Source organism: Hippocampus comes, unplaced genomic scaffold (genome assembly GCF_001891065.2).
Source record: "Hippocampus comes isolate QL1 unplaced genomic scaffold, H_comes_QL1_v1.1 scaffold144, whole genome shotgun sequence".
NCBI lineage: Eukaryota > Metazoa > Chordata > Actinopteri > Syngnathiformes > Syngnathidae > Hippocampus > Hippocampus comes.
This window is the reverse complement of record NW_017805782.1, coordinates 539,744-553,048: the sequence shown is the minus strand read 5'-3', so window position 1 is coordinate 553,048 and position 13,305 is coordinate 539,744. Positions and strand designations below refer to the sequence as shown.

General features: G+C 50.0%; 2 protein-coding genes and 1 long non-coding RNA gene across 3 annotated transcripts in view; 2 read left to right on the top strand and 1 right to left on the bottom strand.

The window, feature by feature from the left end:
- The window catches only part of LOC109524919 (neuronal acetylcholine receptor subunit alpha-4-like), a 4,060-nt gene extending 3,550 nt beyond the window's left edge, over positions 1–510 (top strand). The window contains 2 exon segments of the mRNA XM_019885072.1: positions 1–138; positions 330–510. The exon segment at positions 1–138 is cut by the window's left edge and continues 37 nt beyond it. Of these exon segments, the coding sequence (XP_019740631.1) occupies positions 1–138; positions 330–455 (264 nt within the window). The 3' untranslated portion in view covers positions 456–510.
- A 104-nt stretch (positions 511–614) lies between these two features.
- Positions 615–13,305, bottom strand: part of ptk2bb (protein tyrosine kinase 2 beta, b) — an 18,429-nt gene continuing 5,738 nt past the window's right edge. The window contains exons 3-31 of the mRNA XM_019885073.1: positions 11,062–11,317; positions 10,895–10,982; positions 10,336–10,415; positions 10,200–10,262; positions 10,032–10,086; positions 9,818–9,958; positions 9,658–9,732; positions 9,216–9,317; positions 8,996–9,113; positions 8,263–8,302; positions 8,151–8,185; positions 8,019–8,063; positions 7,756–7,853; positions 7,414–7,495; positions 7,225–7,325; positions 6,764–6,879; positions 6,578–6,678; positions 6,013–6,102; positions 5,554–5,758; positions 4,972–5,080; positions 4,847–4,906; positions 4,646–4,768; positions 3,027–3,179; positions 2,790–2,825; positions 2,668–2,692; positions 2,215–2,249; positions 2,000–2,134; positions 1,719–1,799; positions 615–1,023 (exon numbers count right to left, since the gene is read on the bottom strand). Of these exons, the coding sequence (XP_019740632.1) occupies positions 808–1,023; positions 1,719–1,799; positions 2,000–2,134; positions 2,215–2,249; positions 2,668–2,692; positions 2,790–2,825; positions 3,027–3,179; positions 4,646–4,768; positions 4,847–4,906; positions 4,972–5,080; positions 5,554–5,758; positions 6,013–6,102; positions 6,578–6,678; positions 6,764–6,879; positions 7,225–7,325; positions 7,414–7,495; positions 7,756–7,853; positions 8,019–8,063; positions 8,151–8,185; positions 8,263–8,302; positions 8,996–9,113; positions 9,216–9,317; positions 9,658–9,732; positions 9,818–9,958; positions 10,032–10,086; positions 10,200–10,262; positions 10,336–10,415; positions 10,895–10,982; positions 11,062–11,317 (2,864 nt within the window). The 3' untranslated portion in view covers positions 615–807. The remainder of the gene's footprint in view (positions 1,024–1,718; positions 1,800–1,999; positions 2,135–2,214; positions 2,250–2,667; positions 2,693–2,789; positions 2,826–3,026; positions 3,180–4,645; positions 4,769–4,846; positions 4,907–4,971; positions 5,081–5,553; positions 5,759–6,012; positions 6,103–6,577; positions 6,679–6,763; positions 6,880–7,224; positions 7,326–7,413; positions 7,496–7,755; positions 7,854–8,018; positions 8,064–8,150; positions 8,186–8,262; positions 8,303–8,995; positions 9,114–9,215; positions 9,318–9,657; positions 9,733–9,817; positions 9,959–10,031; positions 10,087–10,199; positions 10,263–10,335; positions 10,416–10,894; positions 10,983–11,061; positions 11,318–13,305) is intronic.
- The window catches only part of LOC109524921 (uncharacterized), a 19,667-nt gene continuing 9,760 nt past the window's right edge, over positions 3,399–13,305 (top strand). Inside the window, exons 1-2 of the long non-coding RNA XR_002170045.1 lie at positions 3,399–3,864; positions 6,173–6,244. This is a non-coding gene — a long non-coding RNA (uncharacterized LOC109524921). The remainder of the gene's footprint in view (positions 3,865–6,172; positions 6,245–13,305) is intronic.

Sequence of the window (13,305 nt, the reverse complement as noted above, 5' to 3'; positions counted from 1 at the left end):
GCGGCGAGTCGGGCCGGGGACGTCGAGCGGGCCGCCGGAGAGCAAACCGACTTCCCGCTCTCGCCCGGCGTCGTCCGCGCCCTGGAGGGGGTGCGCTACATCGCCGATCACCTCAGGGCCGAGGACGCCGACTTCAGCGTGAGTTGTGCCGAAAGGTTGTTGTCGTTTCCCAAAAAAATTGAAAATATCACCCAAACCTGATGTGCTCCAAGAAAAAGTCGAGACGTTTTTTGAACTCGGCAGCAAACCGCGTCTGCTGACTTTTTGACTTGTTGAATTCAAATAAATGGAATGAAGCTGAGATCCTTTTGACGCTTGCTTGCATCCAGGTGAAAGAAGACTGGAAGTACGTTGCCATGGTGATCGACCGCATCTTCCTGTGGATGTTCGTCATGGTGTGCCTGCTGGGCACCGTCGGCCTCTTCCTGCCTCCTTGGCTCGCAGGCATGATCTAGACCGGCGCTCCGTTTGCATTTCACCGGACCAATGCCAACAACATTGGCGTGACTGGCATGAACAATGAATGAATATTAGCGCGTCGGCTCTTGCGAATGCTTCGTTTCTGTTCCTGTTCGGGATGGCGGGGGTCAAATGGGCTCATTTAGTCGGTTTCAGTTTGCGCGAATCCATTTATTGGGGTCACACACAGCAACAACAGGTGTTTTTTTTTCTTTTTTTCATTAGCTATATTTCTTTGGTGAGGAAGCGGACGCGCTCACGCCCGCGCACGAGGATGCAGAGCGTATCGGACGCATGTGCGGTCGAGCGAAGGGATCGTTTCGAGGTGCGTTGTGAGGATGCGGGGCGTCAGGGCTGCACAGGCTTGGCCAGGTTGGCGCGCACGCGGGCCTGGTCCACGGCGTCCAGCATGTTCTTGCTGTCCACGGCCAGGTTGTGGGCCGCCGCCAGCATCTGCTTGCGGCACTCGTCCCGAAGCGACGTGATGGCGTTCTGCTGCGCCAGACGCATCTTGCTGATCAGCTCCGCCATGTCGTTGTTCAGCAGCTTCTGGGTGCCCTCGATCTGCGTGCAAGGGTGGAGGCGCGTATGAAGAAAAAAAAAAAAGACATACCATCGAACAAACGTTACATCGTCACACTTTGCGATTTCCCTTCCCAGAGAACGTTACAGTATTTCCTCAAAGATTGGACGGGAGGCATGTACCAGGCACCCTTTTTTTTTTTTAAATACTGTTGTTTTTGTTCTTTTGCCTGATCGCGAGGCGTTCAGGGTCCATCGTCTTTCCTCGCCAAATATCCGTCTTATTCCAGTTTGCACGTTTGGACATTTAGTGTTTTTCATCAATTGCAAATCACATTGGGTGAGAGGCGGCTGTATAAGTGTGTGTGTGTGGGGAATAAGATTTTTCATAAATGATTTGGAATTTAGATTTTTTTTTTTTTTAATGAATAGATGGATGGGTATTTTCTCCAAAAGGAGAAACTGGCATTTATTTGAAGGAGGTAGGAGGTAAATGTTCCACGACCCCAGTTTGAGGCATTCAGCATCCAGGTACCACAAATGTTTCCCTGCATGATGAATCAAATTGTTTTTTTTTTTTTCTTTTTCATTTTCAATACAAATTTTGGAACCAGAATTTAATGATTAAACAACATGAAACGTTTTACACACCGATGCCTTTCCTCTTTTTGTTCCACGTTACATCACAAGGTCCAAATGAGCCTCTGAAATGTAAAAGGAGACGGCGTCGCCTGTACCTCAGTGCGCACAGATTCATGCAGAGTGGGCAGGATGTCGTCCACGCTGCTGATCAGCTCTCTCAAGGCCATCCCCACCGACTGTGAACACAACGGCACTTCATCAAAATATATTATAGAGAATTGCATGTAGCATTTACATGCACATTCAGGAAGCAATGTGGCCAGTCGAAACACAGCAGGATGATGAAAATAGACTCTTGGGAATAAATCATGAGAGTTCCCTGAAACAAATATCAGTTCACTCGAATTGAAATGAGATTTAGGACCGTTGGTGTCACCTGTACGACTGTGACATACTGCTCAGGCTGCATGTCGACGATATCGTTCTTGAGCTGCACCACCACTTTGACAACGTTCATCACGCACGGGTAAACCTTGTCGTCGGAACGGTCCAGCTCAGCCGTGGGCGCCGGCTATTTCGGGGGGGGGATAGCTCATCACAAAACGAATGTCGAGCTGGCAACGATCATGAGAATGGAAGAGTTGTCATCACCTGTGCTGTGAGCCGTGGAGGCTTGAACGGCGGGCCTGGAAGATGCAAGACACCTTATTAGGTACGCCTTTTTTTGTTGTTGTTTTCCCTACAGGCTTATAGAACTAGTTCTTTTAAATTTGATTTCATGCAGATTTTAGTACGTTATGTTCTATTGATTTGAATTGGATGTCATCATTGGTTTTTAAAGCGGTCGACACCATGACACCCAATTTGATTTGATTTCAATGGTTAGGGTTCATACAGCAATGTGACTAAGCAGCCATGTTGCAGCACTGCAACTCTTTCAGCAACAGACTGAACACAAAGGGTGATGCGACGCATCCAGACAGACAATACAAGTACTCCCAGTCATATGTCCTTTACCACGGCAAAGAACGATTCATAGTGGCTGGCGTACTGATACAAACGCATTGGCATTTTCCTCTCGGCATGTTTCATTCTTTGGCTTACCGTTTTCATCATTTGCCTCATCGGACTACAAGAGAGAGTGAGAAAAAAAAAAGAAAACACCAGATTTAAGACAACATCAGTGTGGATGATCAAACGAGAGCTCAAGTGAAGACAAAACCTACCACCGGTGGTGGGGTTTCGTCTGGTCCCACGGGGTCCTGCAAAAGAACAGGCAGGTTCATTTTATAGCAAACGGACACGGGGCCTCTCTTTGGCACACTTAAGAGGGGCACATCGATCTTAAGACGAGCGGAACGCCCGCGGCGAGCGAAGGGGACTCCGCCGTCTGGCACCCGCCGCGCAGGACAGGCGGACGCGGCGAGCGGGTTGACAAAGACGAGCGAGGTTGCGTTCCCCACCAGGAGTCGCTCCTCCTTCTCCAGCCACATTTTGTCGGCCGCCATCTGCACCTTCTGGCGGCGTAAGGTGTCGCGCAGTTGCTGACGCTCCATCTGCCAAAGCCGCTGGGCGTCCTGGCGGCTGTTGGGCTCCGCTCCGAGGAAATCGTTCTCCTGCGACAACCGGCAAAGTTTCCGCCTGCGTCACGACACAACTTGTTGAAGCTGACAAAACGCGCACCCGATCATTTTTTTGGTCCTCTTTCACTGGGGTTCACCCAGTACGGTTATCGTGTTTTTTTTTAGCTTGTTTTAATTACTTTTAGAGCGAGCGTATTACTTTCTACGATTTCAAAAAATGCTTTATTTTAGTTTAGTTGACATTTGGTTTAGTCCTAGTTTTTGTTGTTTTGTTTGTTCTTAACATGGAGTATTTAGAGTAAATTTTTTTAACTTAGCTATTACAACCTTGTCTTGTACAATAACCAAATTGGTCACTTGCCATCCTTCCACATTTTTTGGACCAGAACCAGCTTGTTATTACTATGACGTGTTGGCCTGTTAGGGGCAGTATGGCGCAGGCATGCGGATAACACACCTCCACCTGAGTTTATTGACGAGAAGAAGAAAGTCCCGGCCAAGACACCAACGAAGAAGATATTGCCAGCAACGGCGCGGGCCGAAGACAACATGGCGGACTGAATGAAATACTCGATGGATGGCCAATTGGAAAGAGATAAACTCCATTGATTAACTTTAAAAAAAAATCGGTAGTGCCGCTTCATGGAAGACGAGAGTTGATATATTGAGACCATGAAAAAAAATCACCAACAAGAAAACTACAAACTGGAGGTGGCAGGTAAGCGCAACTCTGCTGTCATTGTGAGTGGGAATGAAATCGATGAGGTGTCGGAGTGAAGAAACCGGAGGAAAAAGAGGATCAAGTCAAGTTTCTTTCTACCCCAAAACAAACAAACAAACAAAAAAAAAAGGCTGGGAAGAGGCAACGTTGTTTTGAAGAGGGCGTTTCCAGTTATTTCCAGTTAAAAAAAATCTTGCAATGTTGTTGAGGGACCGGAACGTAGGATTCGGGGAAAGATTTGAGTGTCAACATTCAAATCTTGTTTTTTAACGTACAAGGTGTAGAAATATTTTTGACGTGCGGATCATTTTTGTTGTTGGCCTTGAATTTTAAATGTTACCACCACTCGTATTGAGACGTTTAGTAGAAACTTGTTGAATGTCTATTCGGCGTGAATTTAGAACAGATAGAAAACGTGCGGTTAATTTGCGATTAATCCTAAATCGACTATGGCAATCTTGCGATTAACTCTTTGAGTCTTTTCTTCACCTACGTGCTCCCTTTTCACGCGTGAAACCTGCGAACCTCAACGTGTCTTATGAAAGCAGAGAGGTAAGCTTGCTCAGATGGCTCCTGTAATTTTCACTTCGGGTTGTACTCAGTTTGGTTGCCAGCGGTTTACACGTGAGTTTCGAGGTGACAACTTCACTCGAGCGGTTGTGTAACCAAAAGCTCAGTCCAAACTAAAATTTGGCTCCAAAGCAAATGAAATTTGGAAAACCTGCAAGCTGCAGCGCTCACAAGTCAGCGCCACATATAGATGTGTGAATCGTTTTACCCCCATGCTGCGCCGTCGAGGAGACCTGATGGGCAGTGGCAGAGTGTTCATGGAGTCCACGGGTGACTGATATTCACACGGGCTGGCCAGGTCCGGCGAGCTGGCGCACAAAGCTTCGTTCAGCTGCGGAGACACACGCGCATACTCGTTTTCTTCAAGTATTCTTTTCGCCGAGTTAGAAGCCGCGCTGAAAGTGCGCACCTGAATGTGCAAGCCGATGCTGAGCGTGTTCCCAAAGCGCCCCGCTTTCTTTCTTGAAGGCTGCAATCATGACAAGAAGCTCGTGGGTTGACGGCGTCGTTGAGCGCGTCGCACGCAGCTTCTACCTTGGGAGGTGGCTCGGAGAAGCTGAACTTGGGGTCCAAATATTTGATGGAGCGCGTCCTGTCCCGCTTGCGTTCCGCTTCCTGCTCCTTCTCCATCTTGTGCACGTCGCTGGCAAAGCCATTTGAGTTGGATAAATCAAGGTGGATCCAAGAAGTTGACGCAATTTTAGGAATATGTTGAAATGTTTTCGATAAAAACCCCACATTTAAAAAAACGATTTGAGATTGGCCTTTTAAAATGTCCCACTAGATCGCTGCAAAACTATCATTTGCTCTGTCGTTGCTATTTATACGAGTCAGACCTCTGCTAGCTTAATGCTAACACACGACGCAAAACACCATCGACGTGCTATGCTACTGACTAGCATTGATAGCTGCTATGTTCTAACCTTTTCAGCAACAGATGCTGTGTGTGTGGACACAAATGGTACATCAGCACATGTAGACAGACAACATAAGAATATTCCCGGGCATATATTCTTTCTCCTCAACGGAAAGCAACAGATATGACTTTCGTTCTTATAAGCGATGCCTTTCAGTTACCGAATGAGGTTCCGTGCAGATAGAAAGGTGCAGCAGTACCTGATCTTCACCACCAGCTCAGTGAAGTTGGGCCTCTCTCTGGGGTCGTAGGACCAGCAGCGCGTCATGAGGGAGTAGAGCGCCGGCGGGCAGTTGTCGGGCTTGGGCAGCCGGATGCCTTGCTCCAGCTGGTTGATGACGTCTCGGTTCTCCAGCCAGAAGAAAGGCTGCTGGCCTCGGCTCAGGATCTCCCACATGCACACAGCTGTGGGGCGGGGGGACATGCAACTCAAGCGGGCGGCCGCATTTTGCTCACAGGGGCCCCAAAGCCGTCGGCGCCGCGTCGCGACTCTTGCGTTTGGGATTTAAATTTATGGCGAGCAAAGCAATCATGCTGGGAAACACTTTTGTGAGCTCATCTACTAATTGTGTGAGACCTTTCGTTGTCACTTCAAGTCACGTGAATCGCATGAAAAAGCAATCGGCGCTCCAATACATTGAAATGAAAATCCTACTGACCAAACATCCAGATGTCGCTGGCTGAGGTGAAGCGTCTGAAGTTGATCGATTCCGGCGCCATCCACTTGATGGGCAAGCGGGTCACGGACGCTGCCGGTTTCAAGAGAGTCATCATTGTTGTCCGTTGAACGCAAATTCATTTTTCACGTTTATTTTACAGGAAGCGGAACTACGCATCCGGAAGTCAGCCTCTGGTGCCATTTTCCTGTTTTCTCCTCCCGGAGCACCGCTTGTAAGTTCCTTGACTTTTTGTGCACGGTATCTGGTTTTTGAGTCTTGGTTGTTATCTTGGTTGCATATTTGTCGGGTACAAACGCCGCATCTCCCAAATGACGCGTTCAATGTGAAACGCTGACTTGACTGAGCCGTTTAACAGTCGGAAATGAATCTGCACACGTTTCCCTTCGTGGCTGACCCGTTTCCTTCTGCACCGAAGTGTGACAGCCATCGTTTTTGGTTGTAACCAAACTCAAATTAGCATTAGGCCACCTCAAGATTGACGGTCGGGGCGCGCAAAGAGTCTTCCGGCGAGAGCGCCTTTGCGATTCTGGCGCTCCCCACTAACCTTTGTAGTACTCTTCGTCCTCGATGTACCGCGACAGTCCGAAGTCTCCCAGCTTGACGCAGTCGGGACTGGCCACCAGCACGTTTCGAACGGCAATGTCTCTGCGTTGAGCCCCCCCCACCCCCAAAAGACATCCAGCGTATGTCGAGATGGAGGCTCAGACGCGAGATTGTGGCTTTGACTGACCTGTGCACCATGTTGACGCCTTCAAGGTAGACGAGCGCTTTGCAGATTTGCAGACTGAACAGCACCAGGGTCATGTTGCTCAGCTTGTTCTGGTTCTCAGTCAGGTACTTGCCAAGCTGGGAACACGTAAGCACACATATGCAGCTCGCGGCGACATTTGATCAGTGGCTAGTTCAGATTTTTTTCCATAGTTGCCACATAATGTTGATCCTCATTTCTTTTCACCCGTCTGTGGTGTTTTGCGTCATATGTTAGCATCAAGCTAGCGGACAGGTACAATGTAATGACATACCCTAGCGCCACGGCGACACCAGAGCACATCGACAAAAAAAAAAGGTGGCCTAGCTGGTCTCCGGACCACAACTCGATAGAGAACCTGGAAAGGATCTGCGTTTTCGAGTTCCCGAGAGGAACCCGCTGATTATTTCCACCTCGATATGTGACACTTGACCACGACTGACCTCTCCGTACTCGTAAAGCTCCATGACGATCCACACGGGGTTCTCCTCGATGATGCCGATGAGCTTGACGATGTGAGGGTGATCCAGATTCTTCATGATCACTGGCAGGCGCGCCAAAGAAGAAGTGATTTTTTTTTTTTCCCTCCCCGCCCCCAGCGTTATTTTGGAATAGATGGTCGGCAAACCTACCCGCTTCGCTCATGAATTTCTCCATGACGTCGGCCGAGCAGTCCTTGCACGTCTTGACGGCCACTTTCACCCGGTCTCCATTCTGATCCGATGGCGACAACACGCGGTTGAAATCAATCATGCGGCGGACCGCAAACAGCGACAGGCGACGACGCGTACATGCAGGTTTTGTACTCGGCAACGATTCTGATTGTGTGACGATCACGCCCAAAAAAAGAGGGCAGACGTCGACAAGTGTTCGATCCACATTCCGGAGCACCTTTGGCCATTTAGGTGCCCTAAAGTCAGTAAGGCGCTTGTTGCTGTTAGCCATGTTTTGTCAAGTGGAGTTCTCAGACTTACCGCGGCTGCGTAAACGCCGTCGTAGACTTCTCCGAAAAAGCCCTCGCCCAGGATTCGCCCGAGTGTGATGTCGCCGCGGTCGATCCCGTACTTGACAACTTCACAAAGAAATGATGAAATTGTTCTTTGAAATGATTTAGGGAGCAAAATCACACGCGCCATCGAGGAAAGGCCTTTATTTGTGCTAATGTATTTTTGTCATATATAATAAGGATGATGATCCCCCCCCCGTTCTGAACACGAGATGGTGAATTGCAACCAACCTGATCTGGGTCTTTCATCCATAATCTCACAATAGATATCCGACCCTGAAAATACAAAATAAACAAGGAGGAATTTGACGGATAGTGTCACTCATGTGTTCGGTCCGAAAATAAGGAAGGAGCAAAGCGTACCCATACTGTGTCGCGTGGAGCCGGTGTCCCTTTTTCTGGGGAGAAAGAATGCAAATTCAAGCTGCGGGGCTCGCATGGCGAGGCCCCTTTGGTGCCCAAAAATTGGACTCACCCAGTCGGAATCTCAGGGAGGGAGCTCCGCGCGCTGGCATCTAGCAAAGATTGCACAAAACGCGCATGTTGAAGTCACGGCTTCATGAGGGAACAGGTGTAAATTGGCCTAGAGATGCCACAAGATGGCGACAGAGCACCACTTTTCTCTTGGACGAAGCTACGGCCTGAATAAATGAAGCTCCTCCCCTCACGCCGACACACGGCGGTGCCTCCAGATGCTAATTTCATTCGTTCCCTGATCGCACCCGCCATTGATCCCCCCGAGAAGTGACAACCGTTCCTGTTTTTTTTTTTTTTTTTTAATGAGGACACTCGCACTCCATCGTATCATAAGTAGATCAGTAAAAAGCAGGACACATTTTGCGCCGCGTGAAACATTCATTCAGGCTCCTACAGGCGTGTGAGACGCGGCCGTACAATGAAGTTATGCAGACCTAAACGAAAAAGAGTTTCACAACTCCCGTCAGTGACTCGGTAAAAGGCAGTCATATTTGTCTTTTTTTTTTTTTTTTTTCGGAAGAGATGCGCTTGCTCTGTTTTGCCATTCATAAGCCAGTCTAAAAGATTTCCCGCGTGTTAGTATGAAGCTATCTAGATTTTGGAGGACGCCAAAGCGGTGCCAAAGCAACACTCGGACCATAAACGGGGCTTCGACCTGAGCGCCGAAACAGCCAACGAGTGAATTTGCCCCGAACCGAAGCTCGCAGGCCAAGGTATTTAGCGCCCGTTACCGTGATTTGGCCTGCAGATGATGGACTCCTCCGAGTTGTTCTCCAAGCGCCAGTAGCCGTCGATGAGATCGATCATGTTCTCGGCCATGGGCACGGTGGCCACGTTGATGGACAGGTGCTGGCGCGGGGGCGAAATGACAAGTGGGCGGGCGTTTGGTCAAAAGGGTACAAAGTCGTGTTTTTTTTCTTCGGGGTTCGTTTTTGCGGCGCCGCTACGCACTTGTCTGGCGCCTTCGACATCCAGATTGATGAGGGCCTTGCCGTCGCTCTGGGACAAACATTGCACTTTCTTGATCTGCTTGAAGTCAGCCAGAAAGACGGGCTGAGGAAGACAGCGGCTTTTACATCAGTCATGCGGAGCATCTCCAAGATGGGCGACGGCGGCAACTCGCGAGCCAAATAATCGCGGCAAAATCTTTTTTTGCCTCCTTATGAGGACGCTCAGAGAATCGGAGCACCTCGCGAGCCGATGGCATTCATTCGACGGCAGGATATCGTAATATGATATCAATATTGCATGGTGATCATTTGCCAAAATTGCGGTACCGATGAATTTGGACTCGCTGGTCGAGCGCCGTAAAAATCCCAATCGACTTCGATCGCGTCGTCATTTGGCTCTTTTCAGATGCGCTTTTCTGACACCAAATCTGCGCCCTGCTCACCGCCGAGTTCTTCTGCGTGCGTTGGCGGATTCCCCTCCCGCCGATGACCAGCTCCACGGCCAGACTCCAACCTTGCTGTGGAACGCACGTCGTCGGTTTAAGCCACCGGCCGGCGCTCACTCTTTGAGGCCGCCGTGTCGAATCGCGCGGCCGCACCCACCACGAGCTCGCAGGGGAAAACCTCCTCGTCGTAACTGGCAAACTCCTTGAGCGTCTCGAAGAACCTGACCATGCAGTCGTCCTCCTTGAGCGTGGCGAACTGCTGGAACGTCTGCTGGATCAGCTTGCGGAGTTGCTTCGACTGGACCACGGCGCGCCCGTTTTAGTCGAGGGTTTCAAGATCAAAGGTTCGCTTGCACGAGCACAAAGTTTACCTTCATGCTGTTGATCAGCTCCGGGGGGAAGAAAAGGTCCAGGCCCACCTCTTTTCTTTATGGAGCAGGGAACGGCGAACGTTCAAGCGAATCGCGCCGCTCAACCGAGTCCATTTGCCATCGCAAAACAAACAAAGATCACATCACGTGTGGGAACGGGCAACTTACTCGAGCAGCTCAAAGTTGGACTTCTTCTCCAGTCCTTTTGCGTTCATGTCCTTGTAAAACCTCCTAGAAGCAAACGTAACGCATTCATCAAACAGCCAAAGTCAATCTGCCCTTGACGCTTCGGTATATTCATCACCTGAGCTCCAAGCAACCCAACTGTAACGCCATCCCGTCGCTGACCTTGCTGGCGTGATACTGCATGTAATCGCTCCGTACCTGACATCAAGTCACAACAAAAACGTCTCGCAAATGAAAATTCAGGAAGCTAGGTGAGTGCAACAGGTACGGCTATCGGGCCGATACCAACCACCGATGCTTGGGGGTGGTTCATGTCCTCCTCGCCAGTAGTTGGCGCCATTTGACACGTTGGCAAATTGCGCATCAAAAAGAAAGACAGGTCTTTGTTCACTATTATCTGTCTGTGGTCATTCAAATGCTAGCCGTATAGCAATAGCATCAGTCAGCGCTCAAACTTGCACCGGTATCAGTCAGGAAAAAAACAAAACTGCTGTCGAACCTCCTCCGTCAGAACCAATAACGCGAGCTCTGTCAAGCACATCCCAATCTGGGTGGGAATAAAAACCGGACCTGCTCATGCTAATCTTTGCTAGCTTTATAACTTCACTGCTACTACTAAGAGTCTGTAGCGATCCAAAACGACCCAAAAATCCAAAGCGATAGGCTTCGTCAATGACCTGTTGGTAGAAGTAGACCAGCGTGGATCGGTCCTCTTTGAACTTTTCCAGGAAGTTGACGGGGATGTATCGGATACGAAGGTCATACCTGGTCATCGGAGGACAAGAAGGTAAAGCGCGCGCGCGCGCCCGACCTGCCTTCGCCAACAGCTCCGGTTTCCCTTTACCTCCACTCGGCCTCCACGTGGTGGCTCTCGTAGCGCTGCTCCACCTCCTCCACGGTCAGCTCGGGATGGAGCCAGTGGAGCTCCTCGGATTTCAGGTGCTTCAGCAGCAGGCCGAAGCATCCCGTGTGCTCCACGTTTGGACCCAGACGCCCGCTGATCAGGATGGAGCGGATAATCGCCTGAGGGGGAACGCCATCTTCACATGTCGTCGTGGTTTTTTTTTTTTGGTCCAAAACGATCCAATCGAAGCAAATCAAACAAACGGGAGAATGCTAGCTCTGTGGAGGATCTTGGCGGGCCCGCCGTCGCCGGCGACGGGCAGGGACTTGGCGCCCGGCTCAGTGGCGCTCTGTCTCGGGCTGGGCACCTTCCAGGACAGAGTGTCGCCGGACATCACCTCGTACATGTTCACGGTCGGGTGGGCCTCATATCATCCTAAGCCGGCGAGAAGAAATGTCAAAGTAGCTGTAGTCGCGTATCGATGCGAACGGTCGTCCGACTGAATTTGCATTGATTTGCGAGCACAAACTTGCCATCCGACGAATGTATGGTGGCAGCGAAGTCAACCCAAGGCGCCGAACAATCGGCGGCAGGCTTCGGGCTGTTTACTGCCGCCATCGGTCGGACTAAACAACTCGAGTATTGCATGTTGGCTATTTCAAGCCTCCCTCTGCTTCTTAAATGCGAGCATGCAGTTGCAAACTGGAGACACGTGGGCTAACCATTCGCATTTCTGTTAGCGCGTCGTTAACCTTGACGCAACGGATAATCTTAACGCGGGTTTTGCGAGAAGTCATTTCCAGAGATGAGCCAACCGTGCAAAACGTGCAGCGCAATTGAAGGAGAACGTGTGAGCAAAACGTTTGCATGCAATTCAAGTCATGACTTTGACATTTTTTTTGAAAGCGAAACTAAGCTAGGCCTCCACAGAGCCAGGCTCCACATTACCATGGCAACATAGACCAGCCGAAGTGTACCCGCTGCTCTTCAATCCAAACTGTAAGCGCCTCAATTTGGCCAACACCGCGAGCAAGGAGACACTTTGAACTCTAAAAATAAACCAATGCGCACAACTTCAACTATTTAGCTGTCGCGAAACACGAATCCGCTCACCTGGCAGCACGGTGAATCTGTGTTTTTTTCCTCTTCAGCTCAGCACGGTACGTTTGCTTTGCTTCGCTGCTCTTCAATCCAAACTGTAAGCGCCTCAATTCGGCCAACACCGCGAGCAAGGACACTTTGAACTCTAAAAACAAACCAATGCGCACAACTTCAACTATTTAGCTGTCGCGAAACACGAATCCGCTCACCTGGCAGCACGGTGAATCTGTGTTTTTTTCCTCTTCAGCTCAGCACGGTACGTTTGCTTTGCTTTCAGGCTTGTCGTGCGTGCAGGCTTGTGTTTTGTTAGCCAGAGGCCACACATTCCCCAGCAGGGCCGAGTGTGCGCGCGCGCTTGCGCGTGTGCATGTTTGTATGTATATTTAGCTGTCGCGAAACACGAATCCGCTCACCTGACACCACAGTGAATCTGTGTTTTTTTTCCTCTTCAGCTCAGCCCGGTACGTTTGCTTTGCTCTCAGGCTTGTCGTGCGTGCAGGCTTGTGTTTTGTTAGCCAGAGGCCACACATTCCCCAGCAGGGCCGAGTGCGCGCGCGCCCTTGCGCGTGTGCATGTTTGCATGTGTGTCATGACGAGGGAATGAGTGGGCGCTGCGTGTTGCACCATCCATCACCTGGGCGTAGGAGGAGGCGGCCGGACGGATGGATTGACCGCAGTTGACGTTTAAAGACAAACGACTTGGGGAGAACATTTGCGCAATTGAGAAATAAATTCCAAATCCAAGCGATGAACGGTCCCAGACACCGCCATCGTCAATCTTCTTCTTTGCCTGGTTGTTCACTCAAACACATTCGCATGAGGGCTCCAGTCTAACTTTTTTTTTTTTTTAACTGAAATTTTAGAAGATTTCGGCTAAAGTCAGTCTGGTAGCTGTTCACTTATCGCTGGCCAGTCTGGGACGTTAACATATTCGTGCTGGACTGATTTGGAACATTTTTTGCTCGCATATATCCACGTTATTTTCCAGCGCGCGCTAACACATGCACACACATGTCCGTTGCATTTGTGTTGTGCCACACGTGGGCTCGTGCGGGGGGCTTTTCCGTGTTGCCAGTGAACTCCAAGCAGGCGGGTGACGCGGCGCTGGAATGTGGCCGTTTGTGTGCTCCCCTGCACGGACTT